At 47.9% G+C, this 25,528-nt stretch overlaps 1 protein-coding gene across 1 annotated transcript; it reads left to right on the top strand.

Moving 5' to 3' along the window:
• Positions 1–520: 520 nt before the first annotated feature.
• Positions 521–11,722, top strand: LOC144106822 (uncharacterized). Its single transcript, XM_077639769.1, has 4 exons — positions 521–586; positions 2,862–3,337; positions 4,976–5,186; positions 10,859–11,722. The coding sequence occupies exons 2-4, from the start codon at positions 2,862–2,864 to the stop codon at positions 11,237–11,239; spliced, it is 1,068 nt and encodes a 355-aa protein (XP_077495895.1). The 5' UTR covers positions 521–586; the 3' UTR covers positions 11,240–11,722.
• The last annotated feature ends 13,806 nt before the right edge of the window (positions 11,723–25,528 follow it).

The raw sequence follows: 25,528 nt of genomic DNA, 5'->3' as shown, positions 1-25,528 counted from the left end.
TTTTATTCCTTATCTTAATGAATTGAAATATCAGAGACATCCTGCCTACCCACAATTGGCTCCTCCCTGCCAGCTCTTTTCCAAGCCACCTCATTACGGATGTCCTGGCGAATTTTCTGATTGCGTCTTTGAAAGCATTAGTCGTGTACTTGAAGCTTTAGTGACATATGGGGCTAACTGGTTAGTCGCGAAAACTTAAACATCCATGTTTGGGAAGTTTCGGATTCCCTCGGGTGCAGGCAAGTCGCGAACAAGGAAATGTCTGCGTAAGTGATAAGGACAAGAAAATGTAGGATGTCACAAGCGCACAGTGGTTCAGGATGTCGGCTATCGCTATATCCAGTCATCCGCTCGAGGCGTTCTGTGAGCTATTATGAACGCTGATATGAACGCAGTTTCTCAACTCGATCACTATAGACGGACGGAAGAGGAAAAGCGCACAGGCGCGGCTCTGCAATACGTACGCTGCGCTATCTGGCCTCGCTTCCGCAGCCCTCACTTTCTTGCTCTTGCTGGAGGCGATACAGGGAGGTGTGCCAGCTTCTCTTCCATTTTCTGGGACCCAGGACGCCGGCCACGCAAGACTGTGAGTGTGCATCTCTTTCCCGATTCACTAGCGTCACTGCAGAGCAGCGCAAGTTGAAACCAAACTTGGCGCCTTTTTTTTTTCATATACAGGGTGTTTCACTTAAGACTACACAATTTTTAGAGATAGACTTTCTGACTTAGAAGAGCCCAGGAGTGTATCACGCTCGGCACAGAAATGCGGGGATGCTAAAGCGAAAAATCACATAATCCACAACATCACAGTTTCCTCGGACAGGTGAGGTGGTGAGTTGAATGTTGTGCTTTATTAGCGGCGTATATGTAGGCGGAGTTCGTGCGCAGGTCAAGCAGGAGAGTAGCTATGTCACGCGACAACCCTCGTGTAACTCAAGTGAGGTGCCCAGGCGGACGAAAGGCAGAAAGGTGTTGAACTACTAGCTGCCTTACGGAGTCCTCATCTTTTGAGACAGCCACTGGAGACAAATAACACCGGGCTTCTGGAGCAAGAAGGTCTGCCACCATGATACTAACGGCTTCTGTGATGTTCAACATTCGTGAACAAAAAATTTTATTACTTAGAAACTCTAAGATTCTGGTATAAAAATATTGAAGATCCGTTCTTTCTATGGGCAGCAAAATTTTTCTTTTTTTAGTGTTTCCATCGCTCGCATCTAGCACTTACGACTGCCGTAGAAAAGAAATGAGGAACGCTTTTTACGACAAAGAAAATGTTGTAGCAAAAAATAAAAAAGTGCAAACCTGCCCATCAGAGGTCTGCGGACGTATTGATTGCTGAAATATATTGAGCTTACAGTATATGAAAAAATTACGCTCAAACTTGTTACCGCTTAAAAATGCCTTTGTCCAGAATTGTTGGGTACGTAGCCATTGGAAGCAAACTGTAAATACTTGAAACTGTATCCTGCCCAGCCAGGTTAGAGACTGGAGACCGGAAGCGCCTGCCGCAGGAGTCCGTCGTTGAAGGCGCTCTAGTGCAGACATGGAGTCAGACTGAATGACGACATTGTGTGGTTTCAGAAATACACGAAAGCAAGAAACAAATGCAAGCACCCCTGGCAGTGACATGAAAGACCAAGCGAAGAGAGGCGTTAGCCATCTAGTATAAATATAGCACTTTTTCTATCATAATTAATTTATTTCTTTCGACACACTAAATAGCGCCGATAGAACACAACCCTCCTGTCCCTGAAGCTTTGTGAACGCTGCGAAACACGCAGTGCTTTTCGCAACGCTTATCAAAGTCGTCTGCATAGAAGCTCGAAGTGTACTGTGAAAGCTCTTTGGAAGAATATTGTCACGTAGTGGTGACGGCAATCGAAGCAGCGATGAAGACGGACGAAAGGGTCTTGTAAAAGAACTGTTTATTGGGCTGACTTGCACCCAAAATGGACTGAATCACTCGGCGGCGGCGAAGCGACAAGCGGGCTCGGCGGTCGTCGAACAGAATGCCCGCCGCTGTCGGCCGTGCTCAATTTAAAGCTGATAGCGAACATTCGAGATAAAGGACGCAAAGTTACTAGAATATTCCGGAACAACGTAGAATCAGCTTTGCCTGGCTGCGATCAATCGAGATAGATCTAGTCGCGTCTTGCGTCGCAAACAAAGCGATAAGGTGGTGTCGCGGCAGATTTGAAAAACGAACACTGGAAATATTCGCGCAATATTGTACAGATTTTTCTAAAGTGAACCCCTAATTCCCACAGAAATACCGTAGTTCTTCCCGGGGACGTTTCGTATTAATTACCAAAAAGTCCTCACGCATAATTTCATATATGTGAATAAGGCGTGCCAAAAACATTTTCCACACATACCATTACAGCATGTGCTATGTATGAAATTTAAGGTGCCGAATCAGAAGCAAATTTTTGTGGTAACGCCTGTCTCTCTTCACACAACCAATAAGCATGAAAATGCAAAATATTAGTACGTTGAAGGAAAGCATTGCAGGAGATAGAAATCTGGACTAGTCGGTACGCAAAGCCAGTGAAAAAGACGAAAGACGAAGAAAGCAATGCATAGAACGACGACTGGAATATCAAGTGTGCTAACAGGGAATGTGTAGGTCAATTAACAACAGTTACCGGACAGTGACAGTCTCCGTTGTATGCGTTCTTTTCTTCTTCCTTCATCTTTTTGCCTGGTGCTCGTCTAATGACCTATATGGTTAAGAGAAGTTCGATGAGATACTCTTGCGTTCGGCGCCGACATACAGTGCAGCAATTTTCGCATCAGCCAGTTATCTAGGAACCTCGTATGAAATGTCTTGTCGCCTATAATTTTTCCCGGTTTTTCAGATGACTACATCAACACGAAGCATTGGGTACAATCTGTCGGGGTTCCACGAGCTCTTGTCATGGTGTACCATATACTTTAAGGAGACTCTGCCCAAGACCAAAGTGTGCAGGCTCTGTGGCGTCGTACCATCGCTGGTGTTCCTCCTACCATGCAGGCATGGCGTATGTGACTTTTGCAAGACCCTGGCCTTGAAGGGCACCCCCAAATGTCCCATAGACGGAGAAAGATTCAAGGAAACAGATGTCTTAAAACTGGAATGCTCGCTAGGAGACCTCACGGAACGGGATGTGTACTGCCCGAACAACACTGGGAGCCGTGCTGGCTGCGCATTCAGTGGAAAACTGCTCGACCTTTCTAAGCACCTTTCAGAGGATTGTGTGCATGCTCAAGTGCATTGTCCTCAGTGTGGAGAAGGCTTCGCGCGAAGAAATATAATGAACCACCATTCCAGATGCGAAGCCGCCAGATCGCCAAGGTGAGAAGCGTTACCAATTCCCCTTGAGAACAAGTGGAAGTAGTATGTCGTTCCGAGAAAAAAGGAAATAAAAGCGCTTCGAATGACGACACGTGTAATGCTGATATGTTCGGCAAATTTTTTATAAAAGCTTTGAAAATATCCCAGAAAGAGGGCATACACGCGAGGAATTTTCTATAAGATGAAACGAATCACAGCTTTTACACATTGTTATTGACTTATTTTTTCCACGCAATTATCGCGAACAAACCAGGAGATGTCTGATTTGATGTTTCCCAAAAATACCTCGATATAAAATATAAACTACTTCATAAAAATATGGGCTCCTTTGAGTGAAGGCGGAGAACTGCCAGCTAATGCGCTCCAGTGTTGGGACGTACTTGTTCATAAAGAAAGTCTAATATTAGCAGACGCCTCAGAACCGCGAACAAATATTTCTGTATCCGAGATTGCACTCAGTCATCTTATCAACTATAAATTTTATTTTCTAAATTTGTTGTCTTAGCTAAAGTGGCAGATATTCGTGTTGTCAGTCGAAGTACTGCAGCGTAAATTACTTATTGTGCCTTTAAGAGTAATGAAACAACAGTAGGACACTAATAATCTAAGAGCCGCGAAGGTGACTGCCGCTTCCTACACATGCCGAATTTTCTGGCAAAAGTGCCATGCGAAGCTTGCAGCGGTTTTGTTTCATCAGCTGTCCCTGCAGAAATGGCGTTGATTTACACTTCTTGCTTCCCTTATTCTCTTCTCCCTTTATCCCTTCCCTTACGGTGCGTTTCAGGTGTCCGTCGATATGTGAGACAGATACTGCGCCATTTCCTTTCCCCAAAAATTATTTACCAATTACACCCAGCAGACAGAGGACAATGAGAACTGCTTTTGGGGAAAGGAAATGGCGCAGTATCTGTCTTACTGCGACGGACACCTGAACCGCACCGTAAGGGAAGGAATAAATGAGGAAGTGAAAGAAGAAAGGAAGAGGAGGTGCCGTAGTGGAGGGCTCCGGAATAATTTAGACCACCTGGGGATCTTTACGTGCACTGACATCGCACAGCACACGGGCGCCTTTGCGTTTCGCCTCCATCGAAATGCGGCCGCCGCGGTCGGGTTAGAACCCGGGTACTGCGGATCAGTAGCCAAGCGCCCTAACCAGTGAGCCACCGCGGCGGGTCAGTTCTCGTTTTCATTAAGCAAAACAAGCGTCAAAACCATATGATGGATGATAAGGCGCGGGTGAAAAATGAGAATACCGTCGGACGCGTTCCAGTAAACATTGCGCTAAATATTGAATGCAAACGGCATATCTCCTTTTAAATCAGGCATACATCGTACAGCTCAAATACATTTGATTTGTCTCTGGTTCAACCCTTTGTAGAGCTACGTGGGTGAATTTTCAAGTGACGTCGCAATGGTTAATTGGGTGTCGTTTTAGAGCTTCGCTGTCCGACCACCTTCCCAGCGTGGATTGGAGCCACCATTTATTTCTCCTATGAGGTTGACGAGTATAATTTAGCGGGGGTTGCTTACTCGTTTCTGTGGTGAATGCTGTGTGAGGGGAAGAGGTTAGTTGTTTTTATTGACTGTAGCGCTGGCGTCAGGGATTAATGGACAGTTTGTTCTCTCTTTTAAACACAGTGCAAGCACATCTACGCGTGGAGGAAGCAGCCAGCAACAAGGTGGCGAAGGGCGCAAGAGGCCTGGTCCATATGAACGTCCTTTCGGCTACAACTCGAGGCCTGGTGAAGTACGCCGTCCACTGGGTTCGGAACGAAAGGAACAAAGTAAAGGCGCTGAATGCGAGCCACAGCAGCATTTCTCGTTCCCTGAACACGCGGAACCCTTAGTGGTAAGCACCAGGGAGAGCAACTCGGTGCAGATACCGAGGCTATTTTGACAACGGCAGATGTGTTATTCTGAACAAGACCATTCATTTGCTGCAAGCATGGAAAAAATTGGAGGGGACACTCAAGCTCCATCTTGAGGGTATTACGCAACAGCGTAATAGGTTAATTCCTATATATGCAGAAGGTGCCGCGTGAACGTGATGCTGCTGATGCTACGTAAGGTAAAACGGACGCGCGCAGCGGCAAACCACGTAGAAGCGCTGCCAGACACCTTGCCGACACGCGCGGGACTCAAGTCGCAGTCGGGCACATCCTTCTCGACAAACCCGATGCCTTGAACGCCAGCATAGCTTCCGCGCCGATTGAACGGGCAGCGAGCCGCAAGCTTCGTGGTGAACGCGCCTTGTATGTGCGCTGCGTTGTTCGCAGCTCTCCGCGTGATTCCTGCGCCTCTGCACGGCCCCGCTGCGCCCGAACGAGATGAGCGGGAGGCGCTGCCGTCGCGCGCTACCTGTTGGGTCAGTGGTGCGCATTGCGAGGAGGAGGAGGGCACAGTGGTTTTAGTGGGTGCTGCCTGATATGGCGCTACGTGCGCGCCAAGCGAAGAGGAAAAGTAGGTTTGCTACTCGCTTAACTGCGACTTCTGTAATTTCCATGCTCATAATTACTAATATACACTACAATACATGTCTCTGAAGCACCCTTCTAAGACACCACCGTATTCACTAGACGCGCTTTTCATTCCAAACCATCGAGCTGGCGTGGCACAGTGGTTAGCGTGCTCGTCTCGCTATTTATTAATGATTCTTGGATTTTTCGCTCACGGACAACGCCACCGACGCGGACGACGACACCGGCTTTTCTGCGACCCGAGGCCCTTAGTGCTATAGCGTCAAAAGGGCTATAGATCTTTTCGCGACCCTCGGGAAAACTGTTTTTTTGGGGTGTGGGGAGAACGCGCGGGGGCTAAATCCTCAACTCATTCCTGTACTACGAGCACAGTGCGGTGCCCAATATGGCGGCGCCCGTGGACCTGATTATGAGGAGGACTATAGGAAGGCAACTGAACGGAAGGCTACGATAGCAGCTACAAGGCAGAAAATGACTTTACAAAGGGCGAGGTCAGTTCAATGTGAAATGAAAGTCGCAAGTGAGAGGCCACCTCAACTTTATGTTTTGAAGTTGAGACCACTTTAGCCCACCTGTCCTGAACTTTAAAGAGCCAATAACGCTCTCATCTTGGTATTCTGGACTTTTCCTTAACTAAAAACGTCTTGTGGTTATTATTATATCCGTCGTATGTAAATAAATAAGTACCTGTGCTTGTTTGCAAACATGATAATTCTCTCATTCCGTATGCTGAAACTATTGTTCTTGCATTGCTTAAAAAAGTTTCTTGTTTAATCAGTGAGAGAGGCCTTTGCAATCCAGTGAGCTTAGTCAGGTTGATGATCATGATGACTGGATGATTCGATTTCAGGAATAGAAGCGTGTTGAGTCACGTTTTGTTGTTTAGCATACACAATTAACGCTGTCGATAAGCAAATATTTATGCAGTCGTTTCGTTATGTCATGTCAGTAGTGAGCACACACATGACAGTAAGGCACTGAATGGCTGTTTGATTGTTGGGTAGTCTCCAGCACGGAAAAATTTTGTGCAGAGATCCAGCGCAATTCATTTGCCGACATTTGTTGGCGCAAATCGGAGACATGCGTTCCGCTTTCCTACTATGCAAAAAAAGAAAGAGTTCGATTGTCCTCTTTCTCGTAACATAAGCTTGGCCTGGTCGGCTGGCACAGTTGACTATGGGGAAATTTAGGGTTGCAGTGCAGGTAGGGAACTCTTCGGCGTAAATGTGGTGGGCGAAACACCTACACCGGTAATGGTCGCTGCAAGTGGTTGAAAATACGGCTCGGTGCCACAGATGCGGCAGAAGGATGGAGCGTCGGGTTGAAGTGCTGGTAGTGAATTCTTCGGCGTAAACGTCGTGGGCGAAAAATCTACACTGCCAATAGTCGCTGTTAGTGCTGGAAAGTACGGCTTGATGCCACAGATGCAGCAGAAGGATGGAGTGTTGAAGTGCAGGTAATGAAGTCTTCGGCGTAAATGTGGTGGGCGAAGCACCTACACTGGCAGTAGTCGCTGCAAGTGCTGGAAAGTACGGCTCGGTGCCCCATATGCGGCAGAAGAATGCAACGTTGATTTGAAGCGCTGGTAGTGAAGTCCTCGGCGTAAACGTCGTCGGCGAAACATCTACACGGACAATAGTCGCTCCAAGTGCTAGAAAGTACGGCTCGGAGCCACAGATGCAGCAGAAGGATGGAGAGTTGGGCTCAAGTGCAGGTAATTAAATATTCGGCGCAAATGTGGTGGGCGAAGCATCTACACTGGCAGTAGTCGCTGCAAGTGCTGGAAAGTACGGCTCGGTGCCCCATATGCGGCAGAAGAATGCAACGTTGATTTGAAGTGCTGGTAGTGAAGTCCTCGGCGTAAACGTCGTCGGCGAAACATCTACACGGACAATAGTCGCTCCAAGTGCTGGAAAGTACGGCTCGGCGCCACAGATGCAGCAGAAGGATGGAGAGTTGGGCTCAAGTGCAGGTAATTAAATATTCGGCACAAATGTGGTGGGCGAAGCATCTACACTGGCAGTAGTCGCTGCAAGTGCTGGAAAGTACGGCTCGGTGCCCCATATGCGGCAGAAGAATGCAACGTTGATTTGAAGTGCTGGTAGTGAAGTCCTCGGCAAAACAGCTACACGGACAATAGTCGCTCCAAGTGCTGGAAAGTACGGCTCGGCGCCACAGATGCAGCAGAAGGATGGAGAGTTGGGCTCAAGTGCAGGTAATTAAATATTCGGCGCAAATGTGGTGGGCGAAGCATCTACACTGGCAGTAGTCGCTGCAAGTGCTGGAAAGTACGGCTCGGTGCCCCATATGCGGCAGAAGAGTGCAACGTTGATTTGGAGTGCTGGTAGTGAAGTCCTCGGCGTAAACGTCGTCGGCGAAACATCTACACGGACAATAGTCGCTCCAAGTGCTGGAAAGTACGGCTCGGCGCCACAGATGCAGCTGAAGGATGGAGAGTTGGGCTCAAGTGCAGGTAATTAAATATTCGGCGCAAATGTGTTGGGCGAAGCATCTACACTGGCAGTAGTCGCTGCAAGTGCTGGAAAGTACGGCTCGGTGCCCCATATGCGGCAGAAGAATGCAACGTTGATTTGAAGTGCTGGTAGTGAAGTCCTCGGCGTAAACGTCGTCGGCGAAACATCTACACGGACAATAGTCGCTCCAAGTGCTGGAAAGTACGGCTCGGCGCCACAGATGCAGCAGAAGGATGGAGAGTTGGGCTGAAGTGCAGGTAATTAAATATTCGGCCTAAATGTGGTGGGCGAAGCATCTACACTGGCAGTAGTCGCTGCAAGTGCTGGAAAGTACGGCTCGGTGCCCCATATGCGGCAGAAGAATGCAACGTTGATTTTAAGTGCTGGTAGTGAAGTCCTCGGCGTAAACGTCGTCGGCGAAACATCTACACGGACAATAGTCGCTCCAAGTGCTGGAAAGTACGGCTCGGCGCCACAGATGCAGCAGAAGGATGGAGAGTTGGGCTAAAGTGCAGGTAATTAAATATTCGGTGCAAATGTGGTGGGCGAACCATCTACACTGGCAGTAGTCGCTGCAAGTGCTGGAAAGTACGGCTCGGTGCCCCATATGCGGCAGAAGAATGCAACGTTGATTTGAAGTGCTGGTAGTGAAGTCCTCGGCGTAAACGTCGTCGGCGAAACATCTACACGAACAATAGTCGCTCCAAGTGCTGGAAAGTACGGCTCGGCGCCACAGATGCAGCAGAAGGATGGAGAGTTGGGCTCAAGTGCAGGTAATTAAATATTCGGCGCAAATGTGATGGGAGAAGCATCTACACTGGCAGTAGTCGCTGCAAGTGCTGGAAAGTACGGCTCGGTGCCCCATATGCGGCAGAAGAATGCAACGTTGATTTGAAGTGCTGGTAGTGAAGTCACCGGCGTAAACGTTGTCGGCAAAACATCTACACTGGCAGTAGTCGCTGCAAGTGCTGGAAAGTACGGCTCGGCGCCACAGATGCAGCAGAAGGATGGAGAGTTGGGCTGAAGTGCAGGTAAATAAATATTCGGCGCAAATGTGGTGTGCGAAGCATCTACACTGGCAGTAGTCGCTGCAAGTGCTGGAAAGTACGGCTCGGTGCCCCATATGCGGCAGAAGAATGCAACGTTGATTTGAAGTGCTGGTAGTGAAGTCCTCGGCGTAAACGTCGTCGGCAAAACATATACACGGACAATAGTCGCTCCAAGTGCTGGAAAATACGGCTCGGTGCCACAGATGCGGCAAAAGGATAGAGCGTTGGGTTGAAGTGCAGGTAGTGAACTGTTCGGCGTAAATGTGGTGGGCGAAACACCGACACCGGTAATGGCCGCTGCAATTGTGCTGGAAGTGCGGCTCGGTGCCACATACGCGGCAGAAGGATGCAGCGTTGGGTTGAAGAGCAGGTAGTGAAATCCTCGGCGTAAGCGTCGTGGACGAGACTTCTACACTGGTAATAGTCGCTGCAAGTGCTAGAAAGTACGGCTTGGTGCCATAGATGCAGGTGAAAGCTGCATAATCAGTGCAAAGCGGACAGGGCCTCTTCTCAAAATTTGGCATTTCCTTTCAGCCCCGGATAAGAACTGAGATCCTGTTTGTCTCCCTGCGTCCGTGTCTGTTTAGCACTAAGTGGCAAGTGAACTGAGACCAGAGCACGGGCAGGTGTCCCGCTGCCCATGTTCTGTTCAATCTCTGCAGGCATCCGCCAGGTCAGCGCACGTGCCGTTATACCCTCTAATTCGTCTACGTCTTATTCTCTCGAGTAATGCATTATTTTTTCATCTAACCGTGCGTTCCTCTTTGTTTTCTCTATTATCTCCTCTTCTCCGTCGCCTTATTTTCTTCTAGACTTCTGACAGGTGGGCGTCTTTATAACGTCCGCTGCATTACCAAAGGTTTAATTATACGCAGAAATACTAGCTAGAAAAATTGCAAGCAGCCTGGTATTGATAGGCGAGTTTCTAGTGGCGTCTGCCTTTAAACCGAGGGGTGTAAGTTCGAATTTCATTTAAACCTGCTGGTTTTTCCGGTGTATTTTATTTTCTTGCGTGTTGTAGTGGTGTGCAGAGATGAACAGAAAAGAAAAATTGGACAAAGCACCTGAATATATTGCTGTTAAATGCATGCCTGCATTCAAAACTCTCTAGAGAATGAACGCTGCGCTGAAGATTTGGTTGAGGGGATAAAATCCAGGTTGAATAGCCCATGGGTACCGAGCGATGCCTGACGTTTAGCCATGCATTCTGCTGTACTGCTTCTTAAATGAGGGAGGTAACGGGATGGCTCCAGATTAGCTCAAATTCAGAGGCGAAGTTCCTTCTAGTGAGAAAAGTATTACGGCTAACTTTCCTTTCGAAACCGAGTGATAAAAAAATTGGCCTCGCCTCTCATACTTTTATGAAAGACAAGAAGATGCTTCGGCCCCAGAATATTGTGTGGCTTGTAGTCTTTTTCAGCTCCAATTTGAGTATTAACACCTTATGATTTTCCCAAATATTTGACGAATTGTTACTCGCGGAATTTAGCCTAAATGTTCCTCCTCTACCGCTTTTCGCAGGCACGGAATCCACCCCCGATGGAACCCGAACGCACGGCGGACTCTGCATGCAACACGAACCACGAAACAAAATTTGTGGATTGTGTAAAAGGTGTGGTCTACAGAATTCCCATGACTTGTGGACGTCATTACGTGGGCCAGACCGGAGGCTGTTTGAATGAGAGGCTCAGACAGCACCGCTGCTCGCTAGGGACTGTCCGGGGAAACCTAGCAAAGCATTGCAGTCAGTGCGGATGCCAACCATTGTTCAATATTACGGCTATTTTAGAATTTAGTCAGGTCGAAGCGGTCAGGTTGCGCATGGAAGCGGAATATATACACGAAGACCGTGAGATGTGCATCAGCGAATTTTCGAACCTGCTGCATCGAGGAAATCAATAGTTGCTAATAAGTCTAATTCTCGTAAACTTAACAGTACTCCGAATATCGGTCGTCTATTCCTGTCATGAATAATTAAAGGGGAAAGTGCCCTTGGAGACGTAAGAAAATGCTGCTATTTTGTTTGCCACTGGTTAAAGTTACTTGTAAAACTCAAGACATAGACATGTGGGAATGGACTTCGTTACTCAAGCAGATGGCGCCAGTAAACATCATTTTAGTAGTATGCTGAAGTATTCAGGAAGAAGGTTAACAACATGCTTGACAAATCCAAAAAATTTGTATACTGGGCAGAGTGCTCATGCGCCGTTTCCTGCTCGGCTGCACTAGCCTACACCTATATCCTCATCAAGCAAATGTTGCCGCTGACTATGCCACCTACCAAACTATATAAAAACGAATCGCAAGGCCAGGCCTTCCTCTCTTGGCCTTATAGCACGGGAAGCATGTAGGAGCACTTTCGCAATAAACATCAGTTTGCCTTTGTTCGCTCTCTAACCTGCCAGTCTTTCACGAAAGCAAAGCACATGTTCACGACATTGACAGCGATGATGGAATTGTCGAAACATAGAATCGAATCCGGCAAAGCAGCATCGGGAAACGACCATCGGCCACCACACGAGGCATCGAACGTCGCACCGGCTACAGTGAACATGCGTCGTCTGGTACACTTAGACCCTTATTAATCAGGTGCTTACAGTACAAACCCATGAGAAGCACAGGTGGGCAGAAAGCAAATATTTTGGTTTATGAATAAAGGAATGAGAGTTATGCATGGAAAAACACGAAAACACTACTCGGGCGAAAGGATGGAGAGAGGCCGTGATAGTAACCCTTAGCTACAAGTGTGGCCTCGGGAGAGCGGCTGGGTCTGAGAGCTTTAGTTCTCGCTCGAGTTCCGGGGACTTTGGTTCCGATAATATATAACGTTGCCTGAACCACATGCGACAAATAATGCGGGAAATAATAACAGTGCAGGAATGTATGCAAGTTGCTTCCTAATGAACTTTTTCTCTACAGCGGGAAAAAGGAACTTAAAGCGTGGGTTTGGTAAAAAAAGGTTTTTAGCCTAAATTAAAAAAAAATCTTTTATTGCACCAATCATTGTGCAGCTATTAGAGATCTCTTATTATTGACATAAGGAAAGGAACAGTAAATAAATTCGCCGAAAATTTATAATGAAAAAGCGCTGCTGATTTGTTAGATTTGAGATGCACAAAAATTCACAAAAAGATTTATATAATAATTCAGTAGCCGCCGCGGTGGCTGAGTGGTTATGGCACTCGGCTGCCGGCCCGAAAGACGCGGGTTCGATCCCGGCCGCGGCGTTCGAATTTCGATGGAGGCAAAATTCTAGAGGCCCGTGTGCTGTGTGATGTCAGTGCACGTTAGAGAACCCCAGGTGGTCGAAATTTGCGGAGCCCTTCACTACGTCGTCTCTCATAGCCTGAGTCGCTTTGAGACGTAAAACCGCTATAAGCCAAACCAAACCAATAAGTCAGTCAGACAATAGGAGAATAAAAAATCTTGAAAACACAATTTACGCGTTACTAAATCCGAAATTTTTATCCCGATCGACGGAAGTTTTCATGTTAAACTTTCTGTTCAGTATAAAAAAAAAATGCTCGTGTGAAGCGCTTAGGATTACTACTACACAATGTAGTGTCAAGATGGATCCCAGACTGTCTTGGAGAAAAGCCTATCCCAGCAGCTGGAGCCCTATTCTCGACCTGCCTGGCCGCCGTTCGGCGCCATATTGTCCCTCTGGTTGGATCCCGAGGGTGATCACATGCAAGCCACGAGTTTCAAATTTGTGGCGCGAAACCGTCAGGCTTCGAAGTCGCTTTTTGCTGTGACGTCAAATTGACGTTACCGTGAAGACTGGTTTTCGTCATAGTTACACTTGGTGCCTGGTTGGTAAATGTAAGTGCCTGTGGAAGGGAAACAAAGCTACAGCTGGCACGGAAGAAAGCAATTGCGTTCGATTTCGCAGTTTCTAGAAAACAGCTGCACACTGAGAAGGACCACTTCTTGAAATGTGATTGGCTGTCAGCACGGTCACGTAAATCACGTGATGCGCAAGCATTATGAAATGATGTAAAAATGACGTTTCGTGACGCTAAGAAAGTGCTGCCATTGCTGAAAAATGCCGCGTTTGGCCGCCATAATTTGGGACGGCAGCGAGCAACGTACTTAGTTCAAGAACTGTCCAAGAACGTTGACCGCCAGATAGCCGAATTATGCTATTGAAAAAAATGACGAATACAACGCCGATTTATACGGTTGTTAACTCACCGTAGTTTGGTTGGCGCTCATTTGAAGTTACAAATCTTTTCGAAAACATCTTTGTTTTGATTGCAGAAGTCATTGAAACGGCGTCATAAAGGTACCTCTTAAATAAGCAACGTTTTATAGCATTAATTATGAGAGCTTAAATTTAAAGTTGCGCGAGGGCTGTAGCTGCTCTCTTGAGTTGTGAGTTAGCGCTTGTGTCTCGTCTTCGTTCTTGTCTTGTGGTTTGCATGGTTTGGCACTAGTTTTTCTCAAATTCAAGTATGCACCAACTAGCCCAAAAAGAGGTGTTAATGCTCTCCCGTTGCAAACGCTTCTTCCCATGTCGGCGTCCGCTGCGGTCGTTCCTTAGCATAAGCTGCGAGGCATTTTAGAGTGCGCTGCAGTGCCTTCGAAGGACTGCACGGTTCGTGAGTGGGACGGCCTGACCAGTGATATATGATGTGGTAGCTGTGCAAGAAGCTTTGCGGCAAGAGGCAGCACGTGAGCACCTTGGTCTGCCCTAAATATGGGATTGTATGTGCTACGGCCGTTACTCTGATCCTGTGTGTTTCAAGGCGCGATCGGTAGCTGTGAACGTCTGGACACCAATTAGTTAAGCGTTTGCCTATCTTTACACGATGTCACTGACCTGATCTTCAACAGTGTCAGTGATGAGATGGTGGCACAAAAAAAGGTTGTCTGCCGGCAGGGCAACATGCTTCCAGAATGTGTCGGGCTTGTCGGCGGGACTGTGATCATCAGTGCATCATCTGTGTGCATCATTTGTGTGCATCAGCGTCTGTGTGCATAAGAGCAGTTTCCGAAGACAGCGGTGCCAGCAAGGCAGCGTACATGTGCCGGGCACATCGTCTCGAGCATCTATGAGGTAAGGGAAACTGCAACGAAAGCTGTAACATTGCCAGTTTGTGTGGTTTAATTGTTTCCGTTGCGTACAGGGTCTAAATGAATACAAAGCAAAGTTCAGGACATGCGGCGAAGATGAAAGTTGTGTATTGAGTTTCACGTCGCTTTTTGTTGACGTCTTCCACGGCGCACTGTGCTCCACTTTTCTGTTTTTCTACACGGCGCGAAATGGAGAAAAAAGCGGACTGTGGCGTTTTATGGTTTTGTTTTGTCATGCGAAAAATAGTGTACAGTTCTGTCTGTTCTTTCATCTTTGTATCTTTGCAAGGCATATGATGTAAATATCTGCGCAGGTGCATTTTCAATACAAGAGGCTACTTTTTGTTCTCATAGTGCCTTATACCGATGCCACACGGACAAATTTAATGCCAAAATTCTACCTGGCTCCAATTTTAATGAAATTTATTGGGTGCCAAAGGCACAAATTTAACGGCGTGATCCTCACTGCCGTTCAAAACCTACTTAGTTCTACACAACTCATTCGCCCAAGAAATGCGTGCTTTCATTACCATTTAACAAGGATAAAAGCATGCCCCTTTTATTAGCAACCACTTCCTATCGAACAGCAAAGGGGTTATCTAAAACTCAAGGTCAAGTTATTGATCTTTGCATTTTCGATCGGAATGCCGCCATTTTCATCGGAACTTTTGAAACATACTCTCGTCTTGTATGCCGAAACGTGACTTAATGGCTACTGTTTCGACTTGTCAACCAAGAGCACTGGCATTTCCGCCAAAACAATTGTCATCTTAGATTTGGACAAGATTGCCGACATTTTGCGCTCACAGCTCTGCCTATAATCAGGTGAAGTTTTTGGCTTGCTTAAAAGCGTAATCGTCTTCGTGACGTTCGTATAATGACATTAAATCTGCAAGTCTGGCACCAACTCCGGAAATAAGAGCATTGACAAACTTAAGGCATTAAGCATTCACTGTCATTTCTTGTTGCGCGTGTGGCGAGGGTACGAATGTAGTCGTGAAATCTGGCGCCTCATTGAGGCCGGCTAGTGGGGAGTAGGGACGGAAGAGCAGCATGCATTTGACTGTTTGAAGTGAGGGTGCTCAGCTTGCTGTGTGCATCCTGCAGCCGCTTGGTGACGTCACCCTATTTTTTCTGCCATCACTGGAATTATCAGTGCCGCCCGAGAACACACACACTAACAAGCTGACGCACGCCATCGGCTTTTATCATAATGGGACTTGTGATGCTTTCGCATTATAACACTTTTACAAAGCAATTTATATATTTCACTTTGCGATTCAATTTGAACACGGAAGAAATTCTGCGTGACTGAACTCATAACCAGCATGAAACAGTACGTCCATCGAAACCCACGTCATTCCATGGAAAAGTGATTATTTTTTCTCACCAATGCATGCAGTGCTGCTTTCATTACCAATTCTCCTAGAACCTTAAAATTCATGTTATATAAAACCCTTGTCCGTAGCAAACTAGAATACGCATCAGCAATTTGGAACCCCAGCTACACAAATTCAATTAATGCGCTTGAGCTCATACCGATCCGGAGTTCCCGGGTTCGAACCCGACCGCGGCGGCTGCGTTTTTATCGAGGAAAAACGCTAAGACGTGCGTGTGCTGTGCGATGCCAGTGCACGTTAAAGATCCCCAGGTAGTCGAAATTATTCCAGAGCCCTCCACTACGGCACCTCTTTCTTCCTTTCTTCTTTCACTCCCATCTTTATCCCTTCACTTACGGCGCGGTTCAGGTGTCCAACGATATATGAGACAGATACTGCGCCATTTCCTTTCCCTAAAAATCAATTATTATTATTATTATTATTATTATTATTATTATTATTGAGCTCACGCAAAATAACACCGGCCATTCCATTCTCCGTAACATTAATCGTACTGCAAGTGTCACCTCCATGAAAAACACGTTTAGCCCTCCGCCTTTAGCCTCCAGCCAAAAATTTTCACGGTTATGTTTATTTAAGAAAATTTTTAAAAACTTGCCCAATATACGCGACGAAATAGCCCCCCTCCTCCATACCTCCTTTTGTCTTTCATCTCTCCACGGCTATATCATGCTCGCAGTCTGGCATAACGTCATACGAAAGAAAAAGCTTGTTTACAGTCGTTATTTCCCCGTACATCAGCAGATTGGAACGACCTTGCCGCATCAACAGCCAGCATTCAAGACAACCTGCGCTTCCTTAACAGTTTAGCTAACATTGTATGCTAAGGCTCAGAAGAAATGTACATATTATTCTTCATTGCCTTTGTTTATCATTGTTACCTTTGTTTGTTCTTTTATCTCGAGCTTACTACATATGCTTACTTTTTTTACTGAATCGTATAAACAGGAACATGAGGCTTGTATCATTCATAAACACTCCCCTCTTAAATGCCTTTGGTACTGAGGGTATCAATAATAAATAGTAAATAAATAAAGAATTCAAAAATCCGCTCTCCTCTGTCACTTCTTCTCGTTTGTCGTTTGCTTCTCGTTTTGCAATTGGCCTTTGTACGAAAGCTTTCATCGCCCGTATCTAAGATTCAAAATTCTATCGAAGGCGTGTGTCTGTCTAGCTCTTCGTTTCCACATCGAATGGTTTCAAACGACAGGGATTTTTTTCCATATATCTAGTTTATTCCCTTACACAATATTGAAACGAGACTTTATTCCCCACGAGGCTACCGCTACCGACCAGCACGTTTACCATGAATTTTAAAGCAGGGGAGATTCTGCGTAGGCCGACCACAGAATCAATGCTCCAGAGCGCATCTGAACCATGAAAACTAGCAAAGCTTGCAAAAACGTCCTCTTGAGCGCACGTTGGATTCACTGACAGACGAATCTCCGATATTTGGCCGACAAATAAGAGAAACATCGAAGAGAGAGAAAACTCTAGGCTTAAATATTGTCCCTTAGTGGTGACGGCAGACGGGCTAGCCGGAAGAAAAAGCGAAAGGCTTCCAAACGCAACTCTTTATTGGAGAAACTTGCGCCCACAGAGAATTGAATGGCTCGGCGGCGATGTAGCAACAAGCGTGCCCGGTGTGATAGTCGAACAGAATGCCTGCCGCTCTTGGCCGCGCTTAATTGAAAGCAGGCAAGGAACGAACGAGGTCTGGTGTTAAAGCAGACACAGCAATCTGGAATAAAGTGGAGGCAGGTGCGTGTGGCAACAACCATTCGAGATAGGGTTGGTCGCATCCTGCGTCACAAGGAAATGATAAAGTGGAGTTCCTGCTGATTTCGGGCATGAACAAACAGTACAATGATTCGAGGAAATATCGAATCAGAATCGAAGGGAAAAATAAGGGACCGATGAGCGACGCGTAATTCTGTCACAGAAAGCACGAGGCCTTTCAGGGTAAAAGATTGGATTTTACGGGAAGTGAAGCGAAGCAGATGTCTGGCAAAAATTCGGAGGAGAAACGGGATTAAAAACGTTGCTTAAACAAATCGACCGCCGCGAGCTGCATATACGGGTATTTAAATAGCATTGGAAAAGTCCCGTTCCTTGTATTAAACTTCGTCCGGCTAGTGAAGATGGCACTCGCGACGCACGTCGCTGATCGTACTAGTTGGAAGGAAGGGAGGGAGCTAATGGTCGTGAAAGAACATTTAATGCCCAGAATAAATCACGGTTATTTTGTGCCGGCCGTGTTAATCAGTCAAATTCAGTCTTCCAAGCGGTTTTGGAAAGGAATTACTGCTCATTCGCTTCATTCTTTAAAACATTTTTTTCTTCTTCACCTAGCGGTACGCCTTGCAATGATTGGCGTTAAATTTGGAATAGCTTGTAAGTCACACTTCATTTCATTTATTTACTCTAAGTGCCCATAACAGTGCATTACATTGGGAGGAGGGGAGGCGGGGAGAAAACATCAAAACACAAGAGGAAGTAAACATTATTACAAAAATAACGACAATCGCAATTCTTTGTAGGTACATATATTTACGATTCAAAGCAAATATGAAAGCTAAACAGCATATATCTACTGACGAACTCTAAACACTTTGAAGAACCTACTCGTGTAACATTCAAGACAAAAATAAAAACGCGGACCTCTTTTTTGATGTACTAGCTGCGACACAATCCTGAAGTTGTGAACTTAACTTTTCAGGGATCGTAGTCTCGGCAATCTTTTTCGGTAACCGGTTCTCTTCGTTGACGGCTAAGTGTAAAAATTACAAGCGATTTACGTCAATGCGTGAGAACGATGGTCCAACCTTAGTTATGGTCAATACGAGGATAAAATCGAGAGGCTGGTGTAATAAGCGATGCTGTATTGGTAGTCGGATTGTGATAAATCTAATGAATGAACTTAAGGCGAGAAATTTTACGCTTGCTACCCAAAGAAAACAGATTGAGCTTCATTTTAATTTGAGAAACACTCTGGCTAGGTGAGTGATGGTACGAGATAAAACGGGCAGACTTATTTTGTAGGAATTCTAGCTTGTCATAAAATATTGTCACGGAGTTCTCACGGAGAGACGCTTCAACAGCTGGAGTCGGCAAGAGGAGACGGTAATGGCGGCCGATCCGCGATAGCACGATCGCAACCTCATCGTCTTCGCGGACAGCTTGCGCCACCTGGCAACACTAGGTGGCATTATTCCCCCCTCCGAAAAAGAAGGGCATCGCAGTGGTCACAACGGAGGGCCGCTAAGCCGTTATCGGGCATAGTACGGCTTAAGCCGCACAACGTGCACAATGTCAGAGCTGGTGGGCTGTCGACGTCTCGGTTGCGCGGCACCATCGGGAACCACTTCATAGGTAACATCACTGATACGCCGTAGCACTTTATAGGGGCCAAAGTACCGGCAGAGTAGTTTCTCGGACAAACCCTGGCGGCGGACAGGTGTCCACACCCAAACTTGTTCACCGGGATTGTAGTCGACCTGTCGGTGTCGAAGGTTGTAACGGCGCGCATCAGTGCCCTGCTGCTGGCCGATGTGTACGCGGGCAAGCTGACGGGCTTCTTCAGCGCGTTGGGCAATTTCATGAACATCGGGTGCGAGTTGGTCGTCATCGAGGCATGGTAGCATCGCGTCAAGCATGCTCTGGACTTCACGTCCATATACAAGACGAAAGGGAGTAAAGCGTGGAGTCTCCTGGAGGGCCGTGTTGTACGCAAATGTGACGTACGGTAGCACCTCATCCCAAGTTTTGTGCTGAACGTCTACGTACATTGACAGCATGTCCGCAATGGTCTTGTTTAAGCGTTCGGTTAGCCCATTGCTCTGCGGATGATAAGCTGTGGTCTTGCGATGGCTAGTGCAGCTCAACGTAAATATATGGTCGATTAGCTGCGCTGTAAACGCTGTGCCTCTGTCGGTAATAACGCACGAAGGGGCTCCGTGCCGCAAGACGATGTTTTGCATGAAAAAGTCGGCGACCTCTGAAGCTGTGGCACAGGGTATCGCCTTGGTCTCGGCGTAGCGAGTCAAATAGTCAGTAGCGACTATGATCCACTTGTTTCCTGAGAGTGACAACGGAAAAGGACCGAGAAGGTCCATTCCTATTTGATCGAACGGAGAGCGGGGTGTAGTAACGGGCTTGAGAAAACCCGCCGGCTTAAGCGGTGGCGTCTTCCGGCGCTGGCATTCACGGCAGCTTTTTACGTACCTTTGGACATCGTCCGAGAGTCCGGGCCAGTAGTACATGTTGCGTATCCTGGCGAGCGTCCGGGAAAAACCCAGATGGCCTGAAGTGGGCTCGTCGTGGCATGCCAATGAAATGTCGGCGCGAAGATCGGCCGGAAGTACCAGAAGGTAAGCTCTTTCTTGGCCTCTCGAGTTCTTTTTGTATACGATACCTTCGCGCAAACAGAAAGAGCCGAGACGTCGAGCGAAGTGTCGTGGTAGAGGCATGGCGTGACCTTCAAGGTTGTCAATCAGCGGTCGGAGGTCCGAGTCAGCCCGCTGCCGGGCTATTATGTCCGATGCATTAAGAATACCGAGGAAACCGCTGTCGTCGTCGATTTCGGGACCGGAAGAGTCGAGTGGTGCACGCGACAGCGTGTCGGCGTCTTCGTGTTTACGGCCCGACTTATATACGATGGTAATGTCGAATTCTTGGAGCCGTAAACTCCAGCGGGCCAATCGTCCAGACGGGTCTCGCAAATTAGCCAGCCAGCATAGGCAGTGGTGGTCGGTTACGACTTTGAATGCGCGGCCGTAAAGGTAAGGACGAAATTTCATGGTGGCCCACACGACAGCAAGGCATTCCTTCTCTGACGTAGAGTAATTGCGTTCGGCGCGGGAGAGAGTACGGCTAGCATAGGCTATAACTCTCTCAATGCCCTCTTGGTGTTGGACAAGGACAGCTCCAAGACCGATATTGCTGGCGTCGGTGTGGATCTCGGTGTCGGCCTCTTCGTCGAAGTGTGCAAGAACGGGAGATGTCTGAAGGCGTTGGCGGAGCGAAGAGAAAGCCGTCTCTTGGTCTATTGTCCAAACGAAGGAGGTGTTGCTCCTGGTGAGGCGCGTCAACGGCTCTGCAATCTTTGAGAAGTCCGCAATAAACCGTCGGTAATATGCACAGAGACCCAGAAAACGCTGGACAGCTTTCTTGTCAGTCGGAGTAGGAAAATTGGCGACGGCGGCTGTCTTGTCGGGGTCGGGTCGAACTCCGTCGGCGCTCACAACGTGACCGAGGAACTTGAGCTCTGTGTAACCGAAGTGGCACTTCTGGGGCTTCAGCGTAAGGTCAGCGGAATGGAGGGCTCTGAGGACAGTTCGCAGGCGCACGAGATGCTGTTCAAAAGTTTCTGAAAAAACGACAACGTCGTCCAGGTATACAAGACAACTTTGCCACTTGAGGCCGGTGAGGACAGTGTCCATCATCCGTTGAAACGTCGCTGGCGCAGAGCACAAGCCAAAAGGCAGCACTTTGAATTCATAGAGGCCATCTGGTGTAACGAAGGCAGTTTTTTCGCGGTCCCGTTCGTCCACTTCAATTTGCCAATAACCGCTCTTCAGGTCAATGGATGAAAAATACTTAGCACGCCGTAATCTGTCCAGTGAGTCATCAATGCGGGGCAACGGGTAGACGTCCTTTTTAGTCACATTGTTTAATTTACGGTAGTCCACGCAGAATCGAAGTGTTCCATCCTTCTTTTTAACAAGGACAACAGGCGAAGACCACGGGCTTTGGGAAGGTTGAACTACACCGTCGTCAATCATCTCCTGAACTTGCTTTTGGATTACTTCCCGTTCTTTGGCGGAAACACGATAAGGCTGCTGGCGGATAGGGCGAGCGTCGTCATACGTAATGATCCGGTGTTGCGTTAGGGGCGTTTGACGAACTTTCGACGAAGAAGCGAAACACTGTTTATACTCCAATAGCAAGTGCTCTAAGGCCAGGCGCTTTCCTTCGGGGAGGTTGCAGTTAATGTCGACATTCGGAACAGATTGGTCGTCAGTGGCGCGCGATGATTGGTCGTCAGGGGCCGCTGCCGCGAACGCAAAGCAGATCGGAACATCCACAACAGCTTCAGCGGTAGCGATCGCAGTTCCAGAGAAAAGGTGCCGGTGCTCTGGAGAAAAATTTGTAACAAGGATCGCAGACCGGCCAGCGCGAATTGTTAGTAAGCTTCGAGCGGCGCAGATGCCTTGAGTCAGGAGGAGCGAATGATTAGCCTCGGCGACTGCTTCAGCGTCGTGCAACTCAGCACAGGCGCCTTCAATCAAAACACTGCTACGGGGCGGAAGTGTGACGCTGTCGGCGAAAACTCGAAGTGCGGCACTGCGTTGGCAGGAGTTGTCGAGTTCGGCGGCTTGCTCTGTGGAAAACATGACGATTCGGTTGCGCAGATCGATAATTGCTCCATACTCCCGCAGAAAGTCGATGCCGAGGATTAGGTCCCGAGAACACTCGCCCAGGACGATGCAGCTGACGACGAACGTGGACTTGTTGCTGATCTGAACGCGAGCAGTGCACATACCCTTGGGCGTAACCAGATGACCGCCGGCAGTTCGAAGGTGCGCGCCAGGCCAAGGGGTAATCACTTTTTTCAGAATAGTCGCCAGTTGTCCACTTAAGATCGAATAATCGGCCCCGGTATCAACTAATGCGCTTACTCTGCGACCATCGATAAGAACGGGTATTTCTAAAGAAACGCGGTTTTTTAACTCTGGTGATGGCGTCGGCGGGTTTTTGTCGGATTGTAGCGGCGACGACGGGAGGTCTTCAGCACAGCGCCCCCCAGTGACCTCGCCCCCGAAGGTCGCTGGTTTCAGTTTTCCCGACGAGGACTTGGCGATCGGCCCGGTGCCGCTCGCGAGAAGCCGGGAGGTGTCGGGGAAGAGCGCCTCGGTGAGGGTGAGCGCGACTGCCGCTGCACTCGGGATGGATTGCGCTGGTCCGCAAGGAATTCTTCAATTTCAGGGGGTCGTTCACCTTGACGGGGTCTCGGTGAGTCGGTGCGGAAGCCTTGGATGCCGATGCGTCGGTAATAACAATTTCGATAAAGATGACCTGGCTCTCCGCAGTGAAAACAGAGCGGTCGTCGGTTAGGTGTACGCCAAACGTCGGCCTTTCGGAGGTGTGCTCGACGATCCTCGAAGTACTGCACCGGTTGCACAGAGGGCCGCGGGGCTTGAGGCGTGGCGGGAATTGGTGGCGGCGAAGCGGGAGCCGGACGCCTTGCAACTTCGGCGTACGTCGGACGGTGGTAGTCCCCAGGCAGAGGTGGTACGTCGACCGCAGGAACAGGGCCCCGGAACGCCTGTTGCACCTCCTCTCGTACAAGAGCGGAGATGGAACCGAGCGCAGGCTGCGACGGGCTACAAAATTTGTGAAGCTCCTCACGCACGATTGTGCGAATAAGTTCCCGCAAATCATCAGGATGCTGTCCGATGGTGGCAAACGATGATGTGACTGCAGCAGCATGCACGGGCCGGTCGTAACTGGCGCAACGCTGTTGCAGGACCTTCTCCATCGTTGTGGCTTCCGAAAGAAATGCAGCAACTGTAGATGGTGGGCTGCGCACGAGGCCTGCGAACAGCTGCTCTTTGACGCCTCGCATTAAGTGCCGAAGTTTCTTCTCTTCAGGCATGGCAGGATCAGCTCTCCTGAAGAGCCGCGTCATGTCCTCGACGTACATTTGTACGCTTTCGTTCGGTAGCTGGACGCGGGACTGGATTGCCCGCTCCGCTCTTTCGCGGCGATCCGCGCTGGTGTAGGCCTCCAGCAGGCGACGGCGAAACTCTCGCCAGGAAGTTAGAACTTCCTCACGGTTCTCAAACCACGTGCGGGCGCCATCCTCAAGGCTAAAGTAGACGTTTCTTAGTTTCGCGGCGTCGTCCCACTGGTTATAAGCAGCCACACGCTCGAAGTGAAGGAACCAGTCCTCCACGTCTTCGAAAAGGTCCCCGTGGAAGGCCTTGGGAACCCGCGGGGTCTGCAAGGTATAGTGGGCAGGTGTAGCACCGGCAGCTTGCGTGAGAATACCGGTGGCTGGTATCATGACTGTCGCGAGTGGTCCAAGCTCCGGTGAAAGTCCCTGCAGCCTCCGGCTGAAGCGGTGTACCGGGGTGTCAATCGGCGCAGGGCTGGCGGCACGGCTCCCTGGAGGGGTTTCTTGCATGGGATACTCGTACCCAGCACCTCCACCAAATTGTCACGGAGTTCTCACGGAGAGACGCTTCAACAGCTGGAGTCGGCAAGAGGAGACGGTAATGGCGGCCGATCCGCGATAGCACGATCGCAACCTCATCGTCTTCGCGGACAGCTTGCGCCACCTGGCAACACTAGGTGGCAATATACGTGAATAGAACTCCATACTAACGACGCATACTCTAAACTAGAGCGGACTAATGAAGTATAAGCAAGAAGCTTTGAGCCCTTGCTTGCGTGATGAAGTGGGCGACAAATGATTCCGAGTGTTCTGTATGTGCTTGCTAGCATGTTTTCAGTGTGAACAGTCCACTATATTGCGTGTTAGGTAGGCACCCAAGTATGCTTATAGGGATCTCGTGATTCTTACTTCGTTGGCAATTATGTGTTTAAAAAGCTATATTTCGACGCATTTATTAAATCTTATGAGCTTATAGTTTCTTGTGTTAATGTTGATATGCCAAGCTTGGCACAATTCCTCCAGTTTGTCTAGATCAAACTGCAACTTCAGGCAATCGGAAGAATTATGTAAGGGGCGAGAGACAGCTAGGTCTTCGGCAAGGAGCCTAGGGTAGACGTCATATTAGTGGAAATGTCATTTATGTAAAATAGAAGTGATGTAAGCCCAGAAAAGAGGCTCTGGGTGATTTGAAACTTGACATGACCAATTGATGACTTTGAGCAATCGATAACAACAGATTGGCGTGTCATGCTTAAATATTCTTCAACATAGAAATAACACGTCTTTCTGTGTTTTCGAGGTAGATTTTACATATCAGCCGCTTATGAGGGACGGGATCGAAAGCGTTCGCAAAATATATGAAGATAATATTGCTTTTTTCAAGGTCAAGTAAGCTTTAGTGAAGGTCAATGTTTAGTTTATTTAAAGAGTTGAGATTAACAAAAGCGCCCACGTTGAAATCTATGCTGGTTCGGTAGGAGGACATTGATATCTAATAGATAAATGATGACGTGGAAGTTAAATAATTTTCCAAGAGTATACAAACGACTTATGTTGAAGAGGTGAGTCTATAGTAGTTCAGTTGGTTTTCATCATGTGATTTAAATAGTGGTATCACATGCGCAAGTTTCCAATAAACTATATTGGTATTGTCAAAAGGCTGCAGAAAAAGCATTTAAGTATTAGTGAAAGGCAGTGCTTCGCAATTTTCAGCATTATAATGGTGATGCCATCAGGACTTGCGCTGGAATACGAAGGTAAACGGTCAGTCCCTTGAGAAATACCTTCGTAGTTGATAAGTGCACAAGGCATGGGTGAGGCTGCAAACTAAATCCGAAGGTGAACTAGAATACACACAGGTTCTTCGTGTTCAAACGTACTACAATGGAAAGAGTTGAGCCGATCACAAATTTCAGTTTCATATGAGTGTCCGGATTCAGACGCAAAATCGGGCAGCTGTCTTGTCGGTTCAGGAGAAGTCAGCTTCCAAATTTTTTTTCGGATTAAACTTTCGAAAATTCGGCGAATCAAATTTGA

Source organism: Amblyomma americanum, chromosome 10, assembly GCF_052857255.1.
Source record: "Amblyomma americanum isolate KBUSLIRL-KWMA chromosome 10, ASM5285725v1, whole genome shotgun sequence".
NCBI lineage: Eukaryota > Metazoa > Arthropoda > Arachnida > Ixodida > Ixodidae > Amblyomma > Amblyomma americanum.
This window is presented reverse-complemented; position numbering and strand designations above follow the sequence as displayed.